The sequence below is a fragment of the Pestalotiopsis fici genome, assembly GCF_000516985.1.
Source record: "Pestalotiopsis fici W106-1 unplaced genomic scaffold PFICI_Scf_13, whole genome shotgun sequence".
Classification (NCBI taxonomy): domain Eukaryota; kingdom Fungi; phylum Ascomycota; class Sordariomycetes; order Amphisphaeriales; family Sporocadaceae; genus Pestalotiopsis; species Pestalotiopsis fici.
In genome coordinates this window covers 27,836-47,932 of record NW_006917103.1, presented here as the reverse complement: position 1 = coordinate 47,932, position 20,097 = coordinate 27,836, and the positions used below count along the sequence as shown (strand labels likewise).

The 20,097-nt window shown below is 48.2% G+C and overlaps 5 protein-coding genes across 5 annotated transcripts; 1 reads left to right on the top strand and 4 right to left on the bottom strand.

The window, feature by feature from the left end:
* Positions 1-648: 648 nt before the first annotated feature.
* Positions 649-1,979, bottom strand: PFICI_14411 (uncharacterized protein; the record flags this gene model as incomplete). The annotated part of the gene is made up of 4 exons (XM_007842992.1): positions 649-1,180; positions 1,243-1,424; positions 1,479-1,728; positions 1,789-1,979. The coding sequence occupies 4 exons, from the start codon at positions 1,977-1,979 to the stop codon at positions 649-651; spliced, it is 1,155 nt and encodes a 384-aa protein (XP_007841183.1).
* Positions 1,980-5,429: 3,450 nt separating this feature from the next.
* Positions 5,430-7,153, bottom strand: PFICI_14410 (uncharacterized protein; the record flags this gene model as incomplete). Its single annotated transcript, XM_007842991.1, has 3 exons — positions 5,430-6,063; positions 6,143-6,787; positions 6,864-7,153. The coding sequence occupies 3 exons, from the start codon at positions 7,151-7,153 to the stop codon at positions 5,430-5,432; spliced, it is 1,569 nt and encodes a 522-aa protein (XP_007841182.1).
* Positions 7,154-7,833: 680 nt separating this feature from the next.
* Positions 7,834-10,403, bottom strand: PFICI_14409 (uncharacterized protein; the record flags this gene model as incomplete). The annotated part of the gene is made up of 4 exons (XM_007842990.1): positions 7,834-8,424; positions 8,479-8,720; positions 8,782-10,066; positions 10,125-10,403. 4 exons carry the CDS (start codon positions 10,401-10,403, stop codon positions 7,834-7,836), a joined length of 2,397 nt encoding a protein of 798 aa, XP_007841181.1.
* A 4,041-nt stretch (positions 10,404-14,444) lies between these two features.
* Positions 14,445-15,896, bottom strand: PFICI_14408 (uncharacterized protein; the record flags this gene model as incomplete). Its single annotated transcript, XM_007842989.1, has 1 exon — positions 14,445-15,896. The coding sequence occupies one exon, from the start codon at positions 15,894-15,896 to the stop codon at positions 14,445-14,447; it is 1,452 nt and encodes a 483-aa protein (XP_007841180.1).
* Positions 15,897-18,186: 2,290 nt separating this feature from the next.
* Positions 18,187-18,645, top strand: PFICI_14407 (uncharacterized protein; the record flags this gene model as incomplete). The annotated part of the gene is made up of 1 exon (XM_007842988.1): positions 18,187-18,645. One exon carries the CDS (start codon positions 18,187-18,189, stop codon positions 18,643-18,645), a length of 459 nt encoding a protein of 152 aa, XP_007841179.1.
* Between the last annotated feature and the right edge of the window lie 1,452 nt (positions 18,646-20,097).

Below are 20,097 nucleotides of genomic sequence, written 5' to 3'. Positions count from 1 at the left end.
TAATCCATGCGATTGGTAAAAGGCTGCCGTCATGATTGAAATGCGTGTCTTGTCACTGCTCATGTTTTCGCTCCGACTATCGCATATTGAGTCTAGAATTATACATGATTACTTTGTGTAATCATGACATCAAGACTCAAATTCGCAAGGAAATTCGTGACACGGATTCGCTAGACTGGCCAAGAAGTTGAATTAGAATATGAAAAGTTGAGTGTCGAGATGAATACAACCGGATCATTTTGGCCTGCGTGATAGTCTCTAATACTCAATATTCAAAAGGGAATATCAAGATGTGTGCTCCCTTGTGCTCGAAATGAATTACTCGGAAAATTTATTGACATTGTGATAAAGGTCCGTTATAAGCCTCAATACTGCTACATGTGGCTATTGTTCCAAAGGATGACCAGTGACCAAAAGGTCAGATTAGGCCAGTCAAAGCCTCATGTTTCCAGGACCGGCTAGAACTTGCCCATTATTATGGCTCTTATTCATAGTGCTTTTGCTCTTGTCAAGTCGTTACTCGGCCGTAGCCACTGGCTTATATCAAAACAAAAAGACTGACCTTGCTAGAACTCGTCTATTAACAATTACAGACTTGATGAAAATGATCTACCCGAGTCTATAAAAGTATTGCTTGACCATTCCGCTTTACAAATTAATATAACAAAACGGCGAGTCCCCGAGCGAGTCCAACAAATCCTTGATTGGCCGCGTCGGTGCGTTTGATTCGCCCATGTAAATAGTATCATCCAATGTTGTATTGCGGCTTGGTGGATTATTAAAGAGCGTTATAGTTCCAGCTATGGTGTCTGCCTGATCAAGATGAAGAGCTTGCCATAGCCACCAAATACGATCCAGCATGGCATGATGGAGCCAGAAGACCGGGTCAACGGGTGACGAGAAAAGATCGCTTGCATCACCACCAATACTGAAATGCCCGGCAGCATGTAGTCCTAGAAAACCCTGCGGAAAGCGACCTTGGAGCTCATTCTGGAATGTTTCAATATTCGAGGCGGCATTACCCAAGGTGAGATTAAGGAGATTAGTTGTAGTGAGCCAGGTCGATGCTGTATAGGTGCCGAGGTCACGCTTCAAACAGCGCGGATTGTAGGCAAAACTCGAGTTTACCTTTGCCTGACCCGCCATGGTCGGAGAAATAGGGCCCAAGTTGGCAACCATGCTGCGCACATTCAACTCATTAGATTATCTGCTGTTTAAAAGAGCCTTTGCGGGCAGACGTACTTTTGGAATGGACCGCTCTTGAGACAGCCACCGCCGTTACCAGATGGCAGATAGATTGTGCCAGCACCGCCGACGCTGCCATTGTGGCTGACAAAGGACCCATCGCCGCTCATACTCGTGGCACTGCCGTCGAATACGGGTGATGCTGTTAGGTCATCTTGAAAGGAGAACCAATTCCAATACTGCTAAAAAACCAGTCATGATTATTGGTCGCTTTTCGAATGGGGAACTTTTACGGGCTGGTAACCCGTGTAGCCGCACTCATCCCGAAGTGCGGTCTCATAACTCCACACAAAGTATCTGTGCCAACTCAGGAAAGAGCCAGTACCGTGAATCGTCAAGGTTTGGTTAATGTGCTGCGCGACAAAATCATCATATCGACTTTTGGCGCCAGGGACAATGCTTGAATCGAGTTTCGATGGTAATGCCATTAAGCAGTTCACAGCGGATGTGTATGACTTTTTCTCTTCTGGAGAGAGGGTGGACCTGAATCATGTGTGAGCAAAGATTGGGGCTGTAAAGAGCCTCGAAAGAATGAAAACTTACCATTCCTTTCGAACTTTTGCATTAAAGATGGAGCAAGATTCCTTGAACAGTCCATTATCTATAGCATTCTGTAGCGCAGCTATAGCCTGGCTCTGCAGATCGTCGATAATGTCCCGCTTCTGTACTGGGCTGGAAGTAGCCAATCCAGAAACTATGTAGAGACCGTACGTTATAAAGACTGAAAATTGCATTGTTGAGTTATTAACTTGTCACCAAGAAGAATGGTGTTCGAGAATGTAAAGATGAAAATATCAAAATCAGAGTTACAGCAATGCGGCACATGTAGGAGGATCCAACAAAGTACGCGCACAAGAAGCTCGCTAAATATTGTAAAGTACCGCGTGTATAAGGGTATGCAAATCTTTTCACTGTGCCTTGGTTATGCGTCGAGAATCACTTCCGGTGGAGGCATCAGCCAGGGCCTTCACCCCACTCCAGCAATCAAAGGTTTAAACGCTCACAAACTGTTGATGGACTTAGCCAGGGAATATATACAGTTGTGGATCACCAACCAACATGCAGCATGGATGATGGAATGCTACTTTGAAATCTGTCGGACTCATCGGATACAAGAGCAATGCTTACATGCCCTCAGCACCTTGGCCCGCCTGTAAAAGGGGCCAAGCATGGGGTGGAAAACAACAAGCCGCCCAAGAGGCAAGCAGCAAGGGAATCAATCAATCAACCCGGCGTTTGGGAAAAACGTGAAATCACCACGTGTGAATTTGATTATGCGTGCTTGGATTTAGACATTGCTTCTGCCTCTGGCTCTGAAAACACACAATAACAACTCCACATGGAATCTATAACATTTTAGCTTGGCCGAACTGATCGACGATCCCGCTGATCAGGCGAATATCCTCAGATCATTCGTATGCCCCAGAGACAAGCTTATTTTCAAGACCCGTTGCGGCAACTCCACATGTTTTCTACCTAGTTGTTCATTGGCATGTGGAACCAGGCTCGGGGCCCGCTCTCGACGTTGGAAAAGCCCAAGAGACAAGACAAGGAAGAGTTTTATCCGAATGTAATCGACACACATGACTTTGCCAAGAGATTTTCTGTGCCATTCGAAAACATGTTTGATAATCTCGGCATGCACCCGCTAATTTGGACACTGTGATGATTAATGACATGAACAATGAACTCGCCATGGGAAATCACCAAAAGGTGAGAAGCAACAGTACAAGTCATTTTAGACCCAGGAGAGCCTAATACGAAGGCATGCCAAGTAGTATGAGACCTAGGTAACGCCCAGGTATTGTATCACATAATCCAACCGAATGGACTGTAGGTATGCAAGTCTTGATCTCTTCGGATCCATCTCCCAACAAAGCATAATGTTTTCTGTGCCCCAAGCCTTTCCCCCATGTCTGACCTATGGGATTATTTACCAAAGCACTGGCTGCAACGGCAGGGTGCATTCCGTTTGATTCTGGCGTGTCCATGCTTGTATCATCTCGTCAACAGCATCAAGGCCGTCTGGTGTCTGGAAACTGCTCTTGAACAGGAACCATGCATTGGAAAAGCCCAGAACGTGAAAATCACTGAACCCGAAACACGTCAAGTTGAAAAGACAGATGCCAGTGAAGTGAGTAGATGCATCGATATCTCTACTCAAGTGGTTCTACAATACAATATCCGGCTCGTTGCCGGTATACATCACTGCTTGCTGTCTTGAATTTGGAAATCATTCTCTCTTATCCTCAACTGCTCTTCTTGGTCATGTCAAAAGTATCGGTAGATCCTGTGAGGACAGCGGAAAGCAATGTTTCATATATATTGAGCGTCGCTGGAGGCAGCAGTGGTGTATACCGGCATCACTGCGCATTTATGCACGAGTAGGAAGTTCAAGGCCGCAGGCAAAGATGACACTGCCATGGTGGTTTGCATAGTGAGTGACATTAGAAACCAAATGTACTCCATATTCTGACCAACAGCTTTGCACCTTTGGCGGGTTGCTCTGCTTTATACTCCAGAGATACGTTGGATTAGGTCGGCACGCGGACACAATCTCGCCATTAGACACAACCACTTTCAATCACATTGCCTTTTTTGAATCACTAATATACGCCATGGGAGCGTTGGGTCACTCAAAATATCTACAGCCTTTTCGTTCTTGCGCCTCAGCACGAACAAGTTCTATTCAATGGCTCTATGAGGCCTCGTTGGTAATTATCAACGCAGCTACATCTCACTGATGGGCATGTACTGATTTTGGACCTTTTTGAACAGGTCGTGTCTGCTGTCATACCATTTTGGCTTGGCTGACTTTACTTTGCATGTGCCAGCCGATCAAAGGCTTCTGCAACAAAGCTATTCACCCCAAATGCTATGATATTGCCCTCTTTATCAAGTTTGGTCTTGTAAACACTGGTGAGTTTGGCAGCTATATGGCATGCTTTTACAAAATATTCGGACCGCTCACCCTTGAAAGCATTCAATATCTTCACCGACATTTGTTTCGAGACTCTACCGATCCCAATCATACCGAAACTGCAACTAAAGCTACAAGTCCGCATTTACTTGATAATTATTATCTACTTGTAAGATGCACACCGAGGTAAAATTACTTGCTTCCTCGCCAACGTGGAACTCAAGTGCCGTGGCCCTAGGTGCTGTCAAGGCATACCATCAGATTGCATTTGCAACTGACAAGGACAAGACATTTAGGTAGAGTATTCAGTTCTGGGGTTGTAGGTCTCGCATGGTCCAGCGAGAAGTGAACTAGCCACTAACTTGAAATCGTGTTGGTAGTCTGCAACTAAATGTCCGTATCATTGCCGCTTGCGCTCCGACCTTGAAACCTGTCCTTGGAAAGGTCCTCAAGCTTCCTTATGGTCAATATAGAAACTACAACGATATTTTACGAACCGGGCGCGCTGCTCAACTCACCAAACGAAGCGACAGGTATGACCGCAATCGACCCAGTAAACCCGACGCCGAATTTGAATGCAAACACCGTCATTCCCAAAGAGAAACGAAACATATCGGACTAGTATCAAAGGCGGAAAGGATCTTGTTTTGGCCCGGTCCGTATATCAATCTGCCTCGAATGGCGATAGCCGGCCAGCAAGCGAGGAATATATACTTGAGGTACAACGAAACAGAGAAAGGAGGGAATCGTATTGACTACGGAAATAACCATCAGAGACTAGACCGGGGCCCAGACTGGCGCTGAGGCTCGCAGGAACACACTCAAGGCAGCTATCCAAGATCTTTATCATTACAAACAGGGAAAGATGGGTGAGAGAATAAGAGAGATGAGGGAAAATGTAGTGGCCGACTGAGTATTGACCTCGTGTCACCCATCGTTGATATTACCATAACCTATAATAGATATTGGGCCCCGTAAGCACAGCAGTTTCTCATTTAGTGACCTCGGTTCAAAAATCTCGATAGTGTCAAAGTGTATTAGTCAATTGCTGTAAACATCTGCCATCATTTCAAACGGCCCTGGAGGACTGACACACCTAGGGACAGTCAACTTGCTGAAAGATCAAGACATCTTCTTTTCTCGCAGGTACAAGGCGATACAAACTCGCATGGACTCAACTGAACTGGATATGCATATGGGCAATTCCTTCAAGATATCTAGGAATAACAGTGGTATACTTGAGAAATGAAAAACTACGCTTTGCTCAAAACTCCATGCCGTCTTCCTCCCTCTCCCTCTTGACCATTGGATCCCGCTCATCCTTCATCAGTGCTATAACAAAGCCTCTGAAAAATTCCACATAGGGTCTGAGACTTGTCTTTTCCCAGTCCTGAAGACTTTTGCCCGGCTCCTTCTTGACTCCGCCTGCCAAATCGCCCTGGCTAGTCCAGCTGTCAATCTCAGCCAGCAGGCCATGAAGGGTTGGAACCTCGAGCGGGTTAAAGTCTTCTACGTGTTTGGTATCGATTGGGACACAAACTCTCCCGGTGCCAGGATGCACCACAAACGGCGACTTGAGCAAATGGTTCAACTTTTTGGAAACCTCGATATCGAGACGCGGGTAAGTATACTCCAAGACGATATCCTGCTTGGCGTCCCTCAATTTCTTGCTGTCCTTTTCATTGTTGAGCACGTTCTTGGCCAGAGTATCAATGTCAGCCCATTTGGACGTGCTGGACCGGCCCGGCGAGGAATCCCATTTCTTGCGCAAGGCATCGCTGAGAGACTTGTTCTCGAGTAGAGTGAGCAAGTGTGTCGATCGCTCATCCGATGCCCAAGGGTCTTGAGTCTCGAGAATATCTTTCTGAAAATGAGGTGCTAGGATATCTATCGACCGACTGCAAAAAGCATGATTAGTCACCACTCGCTGTTCACGCCGTGTAATGATACAGGGGAGAAATGATGGGCGAGACTCACCTCAAATGCGGATGTAATGGTCGCCACAAGTTGACCTTTTTGCCACCTTGGCTTCCGCCTTTGAGAACTTCGAGATAACCGGCAATTGCCCTTCGCTTCTGGTCGTCAAGTGTGCGGGCCTTCTTGTCGCAGACCCAGGCGTGAGCACCTCTCCGTCCAGAGTACACCCACATGATGTGCTTGAAACCAAAATCGTCTCGGAGGGCAATGTCAATGACCTTGATTGCCATGACCATGAAGCGCCAACACTTTGTGCAAATGTTGGCCTTGTCACAGCACGTTCTGATATCGTCATAGTCTGTCAAGTCGATATCAAAGCACAATTCCTTGGACAAGGGTTTGAAGGCGCTGCTATTTCTCAGGGTCTTGCGGTCGCGCGGGTTTGTGGTGTAGACGGGTCCGATTTCGAAACGGGAGGGAAGGAGACGCAGGACATCTTTTCGCAGCAGGTCGGCTGTGGCATAGGATTGATAACGCAGATACGCATCATTGTAGAGTGTAAAGGCGAATTCGCGATGGCCAAAGTCATTGTTTGGTGTTGGGGAGTGGTTGAGCCACTGGAAGAGCTGTCGCCAAGGAAAAAGTCGCTGATAAAATGTACGCATGAGCTCGGGGTCCGAGTTTGAGCCTGGTGCGCTTTTATCTCTATCTTCCCATTAGAACGCGATACCGAGTCGGCCTGTCCACCGGCGGAGAAGAACGGGACAGCGTGTAAACGTACATTGGCGATGATGGCAGCTCTGGAGAACTCGACATTTTATTCTCAGCGGGCCGTGAGCTCGGAAATTCATCATCTGATTCGACATCTGCAAAGAGATCTTCAAGCTTGACCTCCTTCTTTTCCTCTTCAGGCCCAACGCTGTGCTCGCTGGGAAGCGCATGTGGTTCGGCCATTGTGATGTCGTGATCGTTACTGGCCTGGCTGTCGCCGTTTTGCATCGTCGCATCCGTCATTGTGTCCTCTGCACCAGCAGGCGGGGTTGGAATCTCTGGTGTGATGGAATGCGGCATCATGGAACAAAAGCCTTGAGCAGGAATTTCTCGTAATGGCGACCTGGGTTGATTTCCGTCGGTTCAATCTTGTCAAGCCAAAGAGCTCCTAGACTCAAAAGTCGGCGTGCAATGAAAGACGCGACGGGAAGACGCGTAGCGCGTTGATTGATTTTAGCTCTACAGCCCCTCGGCGCAGCCCTGGCACTTTTAGCAGCCAATCAGTCAATATGAAAAATCAGCGGGGCTACTTAATACATGCACTTGAATACATTCAAGCTTGGTGCATCTGGTTTTTGTGTAGACTTTACATTTATCGGATTATACCATTTTATCCATTACATTGACTCGCGCGTACTTGCGACCATGTATCTAAAGTTGATCCTCGTTTGCACGCAAATCAAATAATGTCGTTGTGACACTGTGATTCAAAAGTTCCAGATGGTAATGTAAAACATTAAAACGATTCGTGTTCTTCTCCGTGTCGTCTCTGCCTTGCCAACATGGCTACATCAGCAAGGAGGGTGGATCAAGCACTATTAATCTTCATCACTTGTGCCACTGAATCAAGTAGGTGTAGATGAGTCGTACTCTTAATCAACGTGTCTTTATTTTCATGAGTCCTGGGCTCTCTGCAGAGACGGCAGACGCTTAAACTACAGGGGTATCTTTCGATGGCTTTGATGATAGGACCTCGTAAACTATGACCAAGTTGCTGGACCAAACCACTCACCATCCGGGAGTTGTTTAGACATGGTCAAGCCTTGCTGGTCAAGACTGTTGGTGAATCCAACAGTACCCCACCAGTCAGGGAATGAAGCCTCGGAGATACCAATTCCTACTGCGAACAAAACCAGACAACATGCCGTGCCAATGTCCATGGCTCCTGAAAGCACATAGGTGTACCGACCCCACCAGCCAAAGAACTTGCGCTTCACAATGACATTAAAAGTCAAACCAATGGTCAGCCAGCAGAGGAGCTGGAAGATGGTAGCAGGAGGAATCATGCCACTAACACCAAAGAGTGCCGGGAAGAAGATGTATCGAGCAATGCTCTTGGGGTATCTTCGAGCGACAAAGAATTGAATGACGGGGAGGATGAATCCAATCAGCCAGAACCAGTTGGTCCAAGAGTAGATGGCACCGGCACCAAACATGCGCTTGGGGCCAATCAAGCCCCAGATAACGGATGCGTTGAAGAAAGTCCGGGCGCCGGCACATGTGAATCCTTGGGGCTGATCCTCGGTACAGACACCGGGTAGAGTGCCGAGCATCCAGTTGAAAGTGGAAACCTAACGTGCAACGTGTTAGAACAAGACGAGGCAATGAATCCATAAATCACTTACCTGAACAATGGAAAGCCAAATCACAGCAAACAGCTGAGCACGAAACATGGACCGTGGAGGGACCTTCATGTAGTGGCCGACCTTCATGTCAGACTCGTACTGCAGACAGTTGTATGCAAACATGTAGCCAAAACTCTTGAAGAGCATCATGGCGACGGGTCTTCCGGGCAGCATGTAACCAACAATCATCTCAGTAATGACGTTCAAGCCAGTCTGTGAATTAGTGACGGCTTGAATAATACCTAATGCTGGTGTTAGAATTACTTGCGCCTTTCGAGTTTATACAATGTCATGGAAACTTACCAACAGGGAGAACAAAGAATGCGCCAATGATAATGGTGACAATGTAAGCCCACCATGGCAAGTGGGTGTCCCAACATACAGCAGCCACCATGCCAAAGATAAAGCTAATGACAAAGACGGCAAAGAACCACCACTCGGGAGCTTCCTTGTATCTACGGATCAACTTGAGATGAATGTCAGGCTCCTCATACCGAGCGTTTCTAGCTCGGCGCCAAATGTCCTTGCCATAAAAGAGGGCGACATGAGTCAAAGTTGAGATCAAAGTGGCAAAGCCCATACCATAGGCAAGTGAAAAGGCTGGTCCAACAAACAGTGGTGAGTAGTCCTTGTATGCTTCCACGTCAAGGGTAAGGTCGGCAGAGAGCACACGCGTGGTGTTGTACTTGACTCCGAAATGATCGTAGTTGGTGTTTGATAGGAGAGGTAGGTACTTCATAAAGTCCTGAGACGCAAAGCCGATGCCGACGATACCCAGCAAGAATAGCAGTCCTCCGACACCCATGTTGATCAAGGCGAAAGACGGGTACTGAAGAGGACTGTAGAACCAGCCAGTCGGGATCGTCCAGTCCAACGATAGTGGAATGATTCCAAGTCCATGGACACCTCCAAACACCTGGTTGACTGCAACATTGTCTGGCGCGGCCCATGTAGGGAAATTGCCCAAATATGATAGAAAGGGAGCAATAACAAACGGGACCCAATGCCAAGAGAAGGCGCTTATGGCTACAATCAGGAAGAATCTGTAACGACCAATGGTCCAACCATTTGCCTTGCTGGGATCGGTCGGCCGGTGGTCATGCAAACTGTCCATGACGGTGGTGGTGATGAGCGTTGCGGGCCACACCATGGCCGCGGGCCAGACAAGGAATCGACGCAGCATGCCAGCCATACCAAAACCCAAAGCTTGAGTCGAAATGGTGAGCAAGATCTGGAAGCCCCAGCCCCAGGCTTGGCCATAAAACTCCTGTTGAGCAAGCAGGATGTCAAAGGCATAACTCATGGCAGCGCCGGCAGCAGTCATCATGGTAATAATGGTGTGCTCCTTCTTGTTAAAGGGGCCAGGATTGAGAGCAACGCCAAAAATCCTGACGTCGGGCATAATGGCAGCCCAACCCTTGCCCATGGGGTAAGAGATCAACTGGACGACGGAACTTTGAATAACTAGACCAGTGTAATGCTGGCCCATGAGCAAGTTCATGGCAGCAACGACTGTGCACGTGATGAATCCAATTGTCCAAGCGCGAATAGTATCAACTGGCAAATCTGGGTCGTCGGTGTTGGGCACCTGGACTTGTGGTTAGACGACTGCAGTTGGCATTGTGCAATGTTGGGACGAGACTTACAGCAGCGCGCACTTCGGCATATGGCGAGTTTTCGCCAATAAGTGAAGCCTCAACGGCAGTCTCCTTTTCAGCATTTCCGCTCTCAATGGCCGCGTCAATGGCATCAATCTTTTCCTCCTGTAAGAAGGGGTCAAATCGATGTTGATCCTTCAGACGTCTAATGTGCAAGTCGGCCTGTTCGAGAGCGTGATTGTCGGTGCCCGAAGAGACGACGTGTACCTCGGTCTCACTGGACTGAGCGTGGCTTTCGCCATTTTTGCGACGAAGCGAGAAGCCCATCTTTGAGGATACCAACAGAGTTTGACTGCAGGCGGCAGGCAATGGAGCACCGTGCTTGGGAAGGCTGAAGAGACTGAGGCTGCAGGACGACAGAGAGGAGGCACTGATATTAATTATACCTCTGCGGTATCAAGGTCGCTCCGCATCGATTGTTCGGGCCCTGTATGTCGACCCTGTATGTCGACCCCTCCACGCCGCTCTGGCTGTTGGAAGCGAACGGTGGTCTACACAGGCTTGTCCCAATATGGAACCCTCCCGGAGAGATGGACTACTAGAGGAGTGGACCGATCCCAGCGATCTGGGATGATACATCCAATACATGTAGGGATGGGCCACAGGCGAGTCTATACCAGAGCGAAAATGGAAGGTTGTCAAGAAAGACCTATCAGTCGGAAACCGCCTGCCAGTCGGAAATGCGAGCGAGGAGGGCCATGGAGGGCTGGTGGCAAGACGGGGATCATCCCATGGCAGCTTTGGGGAAGGGACTATAGGCCGCGTTGTTCATGGCGCGGAACAGCCGAGTATGCAGTGTGCGAGCAAACCGGTAGGCCAGAATCTCTTTTTACATGCGGGTGAATGGGTATACCGACATAACGCACCCTACACAGCATGTGCAGGGAATGTGGCGGGGCCGCGCACCAACAATCAATGCACGCGTGTGGATCTCACACAACCATCAATAAATTGATCTTTCGTCTCGGCGCGAATGAGCTTGCCGAGTCCCCAACACGGTTGAGACATTGCGGGCGGTGGAGGCCTGGGCAGACGCATTTTGCAGATGGACGGCTGACGGATGACATGGCGTATGGCGTTGCAAAACGTCGGCAAAAGACCAGTTGTTTTTCGCAGCCATGGAGGTGTAGATTGGACGGGGATTGGAAGAACCTGCCTCATTTTTTCTTCTCAAGTTCCTGCCGCAGCTTGGCGGTCTGATATCGGGAGAGGAACAAAAATGGTCACAAGATTCATCTACCAATTCCAACCTTGTAGATTTTGTACTCTGCAGACGTGGCATTACGTACGCATCCAATGGCGCCGCTCCGATTAGTCTCTGTCCAGATATGTGCCATCAGACGCTCGCATGGCAAGCATTCTAGAAACCTTCTAGTGTAGATGGTATGCACTTGAAGATGCAGATTGCTGCGTCCCTAGGTAGCTGAGCGCCTGTCCGTGGTGTCGAGGGTTGCATTTTCCATCCATCAGCTTTGCCTCTTGAGCTGACAGGTAGAACAGGGGCCAAAGGGTCTGGTCTGGCATTTCGTATCTGTCCTCCTTCCAGCATATGCGACTACCCCAACCCTTGGATCGGAGCCATTTTCCCGCCGCCTGGAATTTTGCACCTGCCAGGTTCAAATCCAGGGCCCCATGCGATTGGATCATGGTACGGACCAACGACAGGTATGCCAATTTTGGTTATAAGGGCAGCACTGGGCGATCCTGCAGTGATTCAACATTGATATGATTGATCCAAGTTTGAACCGTCTCTGTCCTCTGCCTTGTCCAATGTTGAACATTTACAAGTTCATGAAAATGGCCACAAAACATTGGAGCTTGATTTCAAGTGTACCACCGAGTCGTTTTTGCGGGCGAGTAGACATGAGGGGCAGCGGGCACTAGGTACCGTCTCAATAGTGCATGGTGACTAGAAATCCAGCAAATGTTCATCAAAGCTTAATGAAGCAGCCATCCTTGTGGCAGTAAGTTCATTGGACGACGCTGTCAAACGACTTGGCAACATACGGGCGGAAGGATTCAAGGGCGCCTACCAATCTAGCAGGTATCAAAATGGATTTGATTTGGCGCATTCTTGCAACCAACATACGACGGACGGTCGGGTCCACGATCCTACTACAAAGACAGCCCGCCGCTAAAAGTACCTAGGTAGGTACCTACACAACCAGGGAAGATCTACACTGACGAGTACCATGTATATCGCTTATCTATGACAATGGAATACATGCATCCTCTGCTTTTACAATACAATCTTGATCAAAATGTCCACTACCTACTCGATCCCTTGATAGTAACACATTTATTAGCCATCATGTTTGGAATGTCGAGGTGTCAAGTCAAGCTTTGCCAAGTCTTGGACACTATGCTTGCTAGAATTGGCGTTGAAATCTACTGGCTTGGCCGTCTTGGAAGTAACCAGGCACGCAACGATTTGGAAGACGCAGGGTCGAGCCGCCACCCTGATACTTTGAAGGCTCATGGATAATAAGCCGGATTTGTGATGGCGCCCTTGAGCAAGGGTGCCTCCTTCTGGGCATCGTCCGAGCAAGGGGGTCACCACTGAGCTAATAGATTTTTGCCCGAGCTGGGGTTGAAGATAACAGTCGCAAGACCAAATGTGATTATTATTCCCGCAATTTTTCAGCAACTTTTGCGCCTCCCAATCTTTGAACCTGAAAATACTCTTTGATGCTTCATCAGGGCCAAATGCCAGGCAAGTGCCAACTCCAAGAGCTGCGTACTCAAGAAAGAGTAGCAGTCCAATGAAGCAAATAAATCCGAGTCAACGATTCCATCATGTATTTGAATGGTGTAGTCCTGTCCGGGCGGCACTCGCAGCGACACGACAAGCGCTAGCCCCCGCCATGAGCTGGTATAAAAAAAATGGCGGGGTAAAGACAAACTTTTCTCGTGATCCACGTCCCTTGTAACTGGTCCATCATGACCATGAGCATTCAGCTGAAACAAGGGTGCACTTCAATCTAGCCGGAGCCTCGGGCCACCACTAATGTGTCCCTCCACATCCTGCCGTTTGGCTCGTTATCGACATTCGTTTGTGGGAGCCGCGGCTCAATGTACAAATTGACCTTCCTAATCCGTCCAGTGTGTGTACACTATTCTAGCATTGCCACTCTGTGATGACGCTCTGAAAGCGGTGCCAGACCTTAATAATGTTAAGCACCTTGTTGAATGGGATCTGACTGTATCCATCACCAAGGCATCCCTCAGCAAGCTCGATTGTTGTCGAGTATACACATTTCTTTGGAACATTGTATTGAATCACGGGCTATATCAAGGCGTCGAATATACAGTCTTTCACCTTGACTTCTGCTTTGATTATGAGAAATCTCGACGGAAAAATAGGTCCAATTGATTGTGCTTTTGAAACGATTGTCCGTTGCCGACCAGATATTCACCCAGCAATGCCCCTACATATGACAAAGTCTTCGAGGTGGATTCCAACATGATCTCTGAATTCCATGATGCAAGGGACGTGTTACGCGAAAGCCGCATGGGCCATACGAAGGACTCGAATTTGTCTGCATTGTCGCATCATCTTATCCTGGTGAAAAGTGTCGTCCTTGATATACAAATCAAGCATAGTGACTCCATCGCAAATACTAGGCACATTATAATACCCAGGATAGCATAACACTCAAAGCTTAAATTGACACTTGGCATCTTGAGGGCTTTTGTCAAGAGTAATCCATGTATTGCTAGTGAGTTTTGTAATTTCCTTCGTCATTCTAATTACGAAAGCTCTTGCTGGCAGAAAAGAAATGTCACTCGAGAGAGCTTTGTTTGCCCTCTCTCTTGAAAATACTGGCTGTGCCCAAGAAAATATGGTAGTACCACCAAGAATCAATCTCTCCGAGCCCAGATTTTCGCGTAGTAGCAGCGTCACAATGTACGCCCCTTGACCAAGGCCAAGTGTACCGTGAGCTTTGGAATGGATCACTGTTTTTGCAAGATACGAAAAGTAAATCCCCCGTAATAGGTCAATGTAAATATTTGATGGGGAAATGGAAATATCATTCATTGACTCACTGAATCGTCAAGGCGAGTTAGTTTAAGCGACAAGTTCGCGGGATCATGGCCCACTGCGTTGACATACGTCAATGAAACATGTGAATTGAGCACATGGCACTGTGTACAATATTGCAAAATCTAGAAATCTTGAGCCACGATAAAATTGCCTTGCTGCCGGGACAACTTTCTGCGACGGGCAAATCGCATATATACAACACATTTATAATATCCTCACTTGTAGGAATGCCGATATTCCATTGCTATAAAACATTACAAGACTCACACCTTGACCAGTTTAAAACCTTGTTGTACATAGCGGGCTGCCAGGAAGACGAAAACGCTCAGCGTCATGACAATACCGCAAAAGAGTTGCAGTCCAAGGTAATTTCCATCCATTGCCCTAACCAGGGCACCCCCGATAGGCGACCCAGTGAGAGCACCTAGCGACTGAACGCCAAATGCTACACCTGTACGGGTACCAATTTCTCGAATGTCGGATATCTGTGCAATGCATGTGGGTGCCAAGGAGATGAAACCGCCTGAAGAGAATCCAAAAATGATTCCATAGGCAATCAAAGCGCCCGTGCTTGTGCCGGGGATCCAGAGGCCCAAGGTGATGACGCCAGACAGCAAGGTGATGCATATCATGGAGTTGTACCGGCCAATCTTGTCTGCAACAATTCCAGGTCCGATACGTCCAAGTATGCTGACAGCATTAAGTATTGGCAAGAGATATTGCGCCAATGATGCATCCATGCCAGCTGACTCAGCCTGAAGCGTTATATAGCTAAAAGGTAGGAACATGCCCCAAAAGAACAAGAAAGACGCAATCATGGTCAGAAGCATGGCCGGCTCCTTGAATGGCTTGATGTAGTCCTTTACATTAAATGGCTTTGGTCTTGGTGGTAGCCTGGATTTGATGGTAACTGATGCGATGCCGCACATGCCCAGGAACATGAACGCAATTATACGCATCGTCCACGGGAAGCCGAGTCTCACAATAAGGTGATTCATCATGATTGGCAGGCAGACACCACCCAAAGAAGAGCCAGAAGCAATGATTCCGAGCGCTGCACCGCGCTTCTTGAAGAACCAAGTAATAACGGAAGACATTGCTGCGTTGAAAATGGCACCCGACGCCGCTGCCGCCACAATGGACTGCGCGAGAAAGAATTGGTAGTACTGCGTGGAAAGAGATGTCATCATCAAACCAAAACAGTAAATAATCGTTCCGGTGATCAGCAAGTATCGCGGACTATATGAATCGTAAAGACGGCCCCATATCGCCGTGGTGCCAGTTTGGATGAATATTTGCGTGCTCGTGATCCAGCTGACGGCACTTTCGCCGTAGCCATCTAATGGACCCTGAACATAATAGCTGAGGAACACTCCAACACAATTGACCAGCCCAAATGTGCAAAAGAGGGCAAAAAATCCACCAAAGACGGTAAGCCAAGCGTCCAGCCCACCATCGGGGAAATCGGACGGCGCAAAACCAGGAGGCGCGCCGACGGGCTTGAGCTGCGGGACGGCACCGCCCTTTTCAATGTCGGCTTCGGCAGCATTGTTGGGTGCTGGGTAAATGTTGGCTTCTGTCCCAATCTGCTGCGGCGTAACGCGCCCAGACGGGTCGTTGCGCGTCTTGGCTTGCGTGTCGGCGAGAAAGTCTGCACCCTCCATCACCGAACTCTCGTCACCATGCACTGTAGATGCTGCTGAAGACGCTGCCATATTTGCAACTATGCGCACGAGGAAAAGGCCAAGAGAGCAATGAACTGGAAAGTTCCCCAGGCCGTTGTAAAGTTTTCACGATAGTGATTAAAAGGGTCCTCAAAAGGCGTGCCAAAAGGCCCCTGGCGGCGCAAACTCGCTCCACAAGTATTGGTAGGCTTGTCGATCCCCAGATCCACCCGTTTACTACCCAGACCCAGCACAAAAGTCAAGACGTTTACCACAATCGTATAGATGTGTGATGAGTTTTGATCTAAAAAAAATGTGCCATTAATGTTTGGGTCGTTGTTTGCTGTAGTTTGTGATTGGTGCTGGAGAGTAGTATGCACGAGTTATTGCAACTTTTGCAAACTTGGGCACTCTTTGGAGGACCAGATCAAACGTTGTCGGACTCGACTTTTGGACTCTGTCAATCTTTCTCCCCTGGGTAGCTCGGGAAATAGATTGCGCAACTTGAGCGCGTGTCGATAGCTAGTAGAGGTTGGTGTACAAATGTAGAAATCGTCGTTGCAGCTCGAATCGTTCATATACCCAACGGTGGAAATATCCAAGCCATGTAGATTCGCATAGTCGGAGATATAAATTGTGTCTCAATTGATCGCTTCCGATAAGTAATGGACATTTCCAGCTCGGGGTTAAGGAACAGGCGAGACTTTAGCATATCCTTAGCATCTGGATCGTTGGCATTGCGTCGCAGCTTATCTGATCATTTGCTTCCCCGGGTCTTCAGCCCTTTCTGTAGTATGGAGCCGCCATGAATGGAAACCCCAAAACTATTGCTTCTCCACACCATGAACCATTCTGATACAACTTTAGAGTCCAATTGTTGGATAATTTCAAGGATGCTACCTGATTACAGTAGTCGGACGTACCCATCATTCCAACAATCTGGTTCTTTACTCGGGGCAAGACAGCATCATGGCATCATGATCCAAGTTGTGACTCAAACAGCTCCAGCTTTCAGTATAATCTTGGTGTTAGGCCATGGTAGCCAAAGTGGCTAGCTAACCAGCTCCCACCTGATTCGCTCAATCTAGCACCATGGCATCAAAGCCAGACTAGATTATTCATCCTTCGCCCCTCTGAAGACGCGAAAGGCCGAAAAGTCCGGAAACTGGCACATGTTTGTTTCATGCCCTGACTAGTTGTGGCGGCATACATTTCTCTACAGCCTAGTCTGGCGTGGGGTCCAAAGACATCTCGCAGGGTCCTCCGCATCTCCGACACAAATCTCGGGTCCGTCTGCGAGTTTGTCAGACTCCGTGCCTATGCTGACTGCATCTTGGCTCGGCCGGGAGCTCATGTACGCCCGCGCCGCTCGGCGTAGAGACCGACGTCGGGAGAACCATTCCTCGGACACTATAAATACTTCTTGAGGCCCGTCCACATTGACCGAGACCAAATCCGAAGCTCAAGATTCAATAATGCCATGCGCGTACTGCCAATCCAGCTCGGCGATATGATTACAACTAGTCCCGTGCACGACCCTCGATGCATGACCTATGCTTGATAAAGAGGGTAAAACAGAGCATGAAAATGTCAAGAATCAAGGGCCGGTATTATTGAATGACTGTCTTCCTGAAAGAGTACAACCTGGAACCAGCAATAATGCATCGCCTATAGCGACGACTTGACCAAAATTCATTCAAGCATTGCGCATGTTTGAGTTGGACAACAGTTCAGCACCAACGCGACAACCTTTCACGACCGCATGCATACTCACGGGGCTATCTGTCGTCGTAATGGTATCCAGTCATGGTGGAATAGACTTGAGCCAATCGTTGCAGTTGTGGTGTCCATTCAAATATTCATCAAGCACGACACTCATTGAAACGAAACGCCAAGATGCCCATGTATTTGATGACGACTCTGTATCGATCTTGTAGAAAGAAGGCGCCCAGGCAGTAATTGCCACCCACCGTTGCTATGAAGGGTATTGATGTGAATGGCGAGCACAGACTCCTGACGTCCTTTCCCATACTGGGTACCTGCTCTTCAAAGTGAAGCTTGATGCCAATATCAGCACTTTCCTAATTTTGGCTGTAACAAGTCAGTCACCGCCGAATGGAAGGTGCGCTTCCAGAAGAAAAGGTGAAATCTCTTCGACTTGATCTCAGACTGCTTGCAACAAAACTTCCACAACACACTCACTACCTCTTCTACACAACTCATTTCAAAAGCAACCGACAACTGTAGTTGACCTCAGAGCATCACACTCATTGTCCCACGCGAAACAATCGCCTACACACGCCTTACTTCATCTCACCGTCGCCAAGAAATCTATCACAAAATGTTCGCCACTGCTCGCATCTCCATCCTCGGCATGCTGCCATACCTCACTCCTGCCTGTGGCCACCCCATTGCTGCCATGAACGACGGCGTCATGACCGGTCCCCACCACGACATGTCGAATGTCCACGATGGACTGACATCTCCCTTTGCCGAGAAATCCGATGCAGGCGCTGCCTGGGCCTTCACCCTGTGGTCCGGCATGCAGTGCACTGGCGTGCAAGTCGAGGAGTATGGTACATCGACTACAGAATGCGTCCTTGCCTCGCCTCCTTCCTACCTCGGATTGGCCAACAATTGGGTTGCTTCCGACAACTACGTCCTCTTCTTTCACAACACTGACTGCTCGGGCAGTCCCATGTTCACTCTTGGAAACAACACGGACGTAGCTGGTTGTTGGGCCCCGAATGCTGGCGAGGCTATCTGGAGCTACCAAGTCAAGAACTCTGATGAGATGTAAGAGTCTCTGGATTCGGAAGCGTGAGCATTCTACAATGGAGAAATCAAGAGTGGCCTGAATGCTGGGAAAAAGTTTGAGAAAGATCAACGGTACCATACGAAAGGCGAGGGATTCATGAGCAACAAGTACGAGACATGGAGACATTAATGTGCGCGGTGGATGCATACCTATACTAAATTCGAGTCCATGGCCCATCTTGAGCATTGTCTAATTGCAGTTGTGATTAATGTAATGCCTGACTACTGTTTGGGCTGTGCAGCAACATGGATTGCTGCGCCATGGTGCCATGAAAAGTGTTTTCTGTTTAGTCTTTGCTAATGAATTAATGATATCTCATGAAGGAAATTGATGGGTGCAAGTATGCTGCATTCCAGCCCGTTACTAATGCCTACATACCCGAGATTCCTAGTAGATGGATACAAAAGTACGGCAAGAAATTGGAAACAGAGATCACGGCATCATGTACACGTAGTTGTTCCACCAAAGATGGCGGGATTGTGAATATCTGTCAGGCCATCTGTGGCCATAAACAAAGTGAGAGAGTATTGACGTCGAGTTTGAACAGGACGGTCAAGGCCAATATGATGTAATAAGCACTTATCTGCCGGTCGATCCTGCTTAGCTTACTGATCGCCAACCAGCCAGCTTGCAGTTGACCCTTTGTAGCCACGAACAACTACTCCACGTACGGTGCTAAACGAATGATCCGGTTCGGGGAAACACATACATCTTTATTCTGCTTGACTTTGGGATTGCTCGAATCATGCGACACACCATTTCTACACGCCTTGTCCCGTGTTAAAAATCTAGTAGACGCTACTTATGCAACTACATCTATCCAACACTGTAACTCGTACACCAAGCGGGTTTGTTGCGCTATACTTTCGCCGCGGGATCAACGTTGTATTTGTTCCTGACCTTTCTAAATATAGCGAGAAACAACCCCGCATTTGGTCCGGGCATTGCCTACCGGCAATGTTTGGGCTTGAAGGCTTGAAAACATTTCGACGCAAAAGCAGTGGCAGGGCAAATCCACAGCTGCAACGTTCTAAAGGGCGGTAAGATTAGATGAGCAAGAAATACACTCCTCGACTGCCGTTGATATCACTCGCCAGATTGCCGTTTCCATTTGCTTGGGATTTACCATGAGTTATGACGCCCAACACGAAGAAACTCTAGGAGTTGAATCTCCACGTCCGGCGCAGGTACAGGTTGAGGAACAGGACTGAAATGGTTTTGACTTTGGTCTTCAGTAGGTCCAATTGACCGGTAGTTGGACGTAGTCTATGAAATCAGCAAGGCAGGACAGTACTAGTGTGGTGTAGGAGTAAAAAAGGCGGAGCTCATGACCTGTAGGGTTCTAGCAAAGTGAGGCAGCGTCATGCGCCGTCGATCTGTGCAGCTGGTGGATTATTGAGAGACTGCTCGAGAATTTCTCGTATTTCCAAGTCT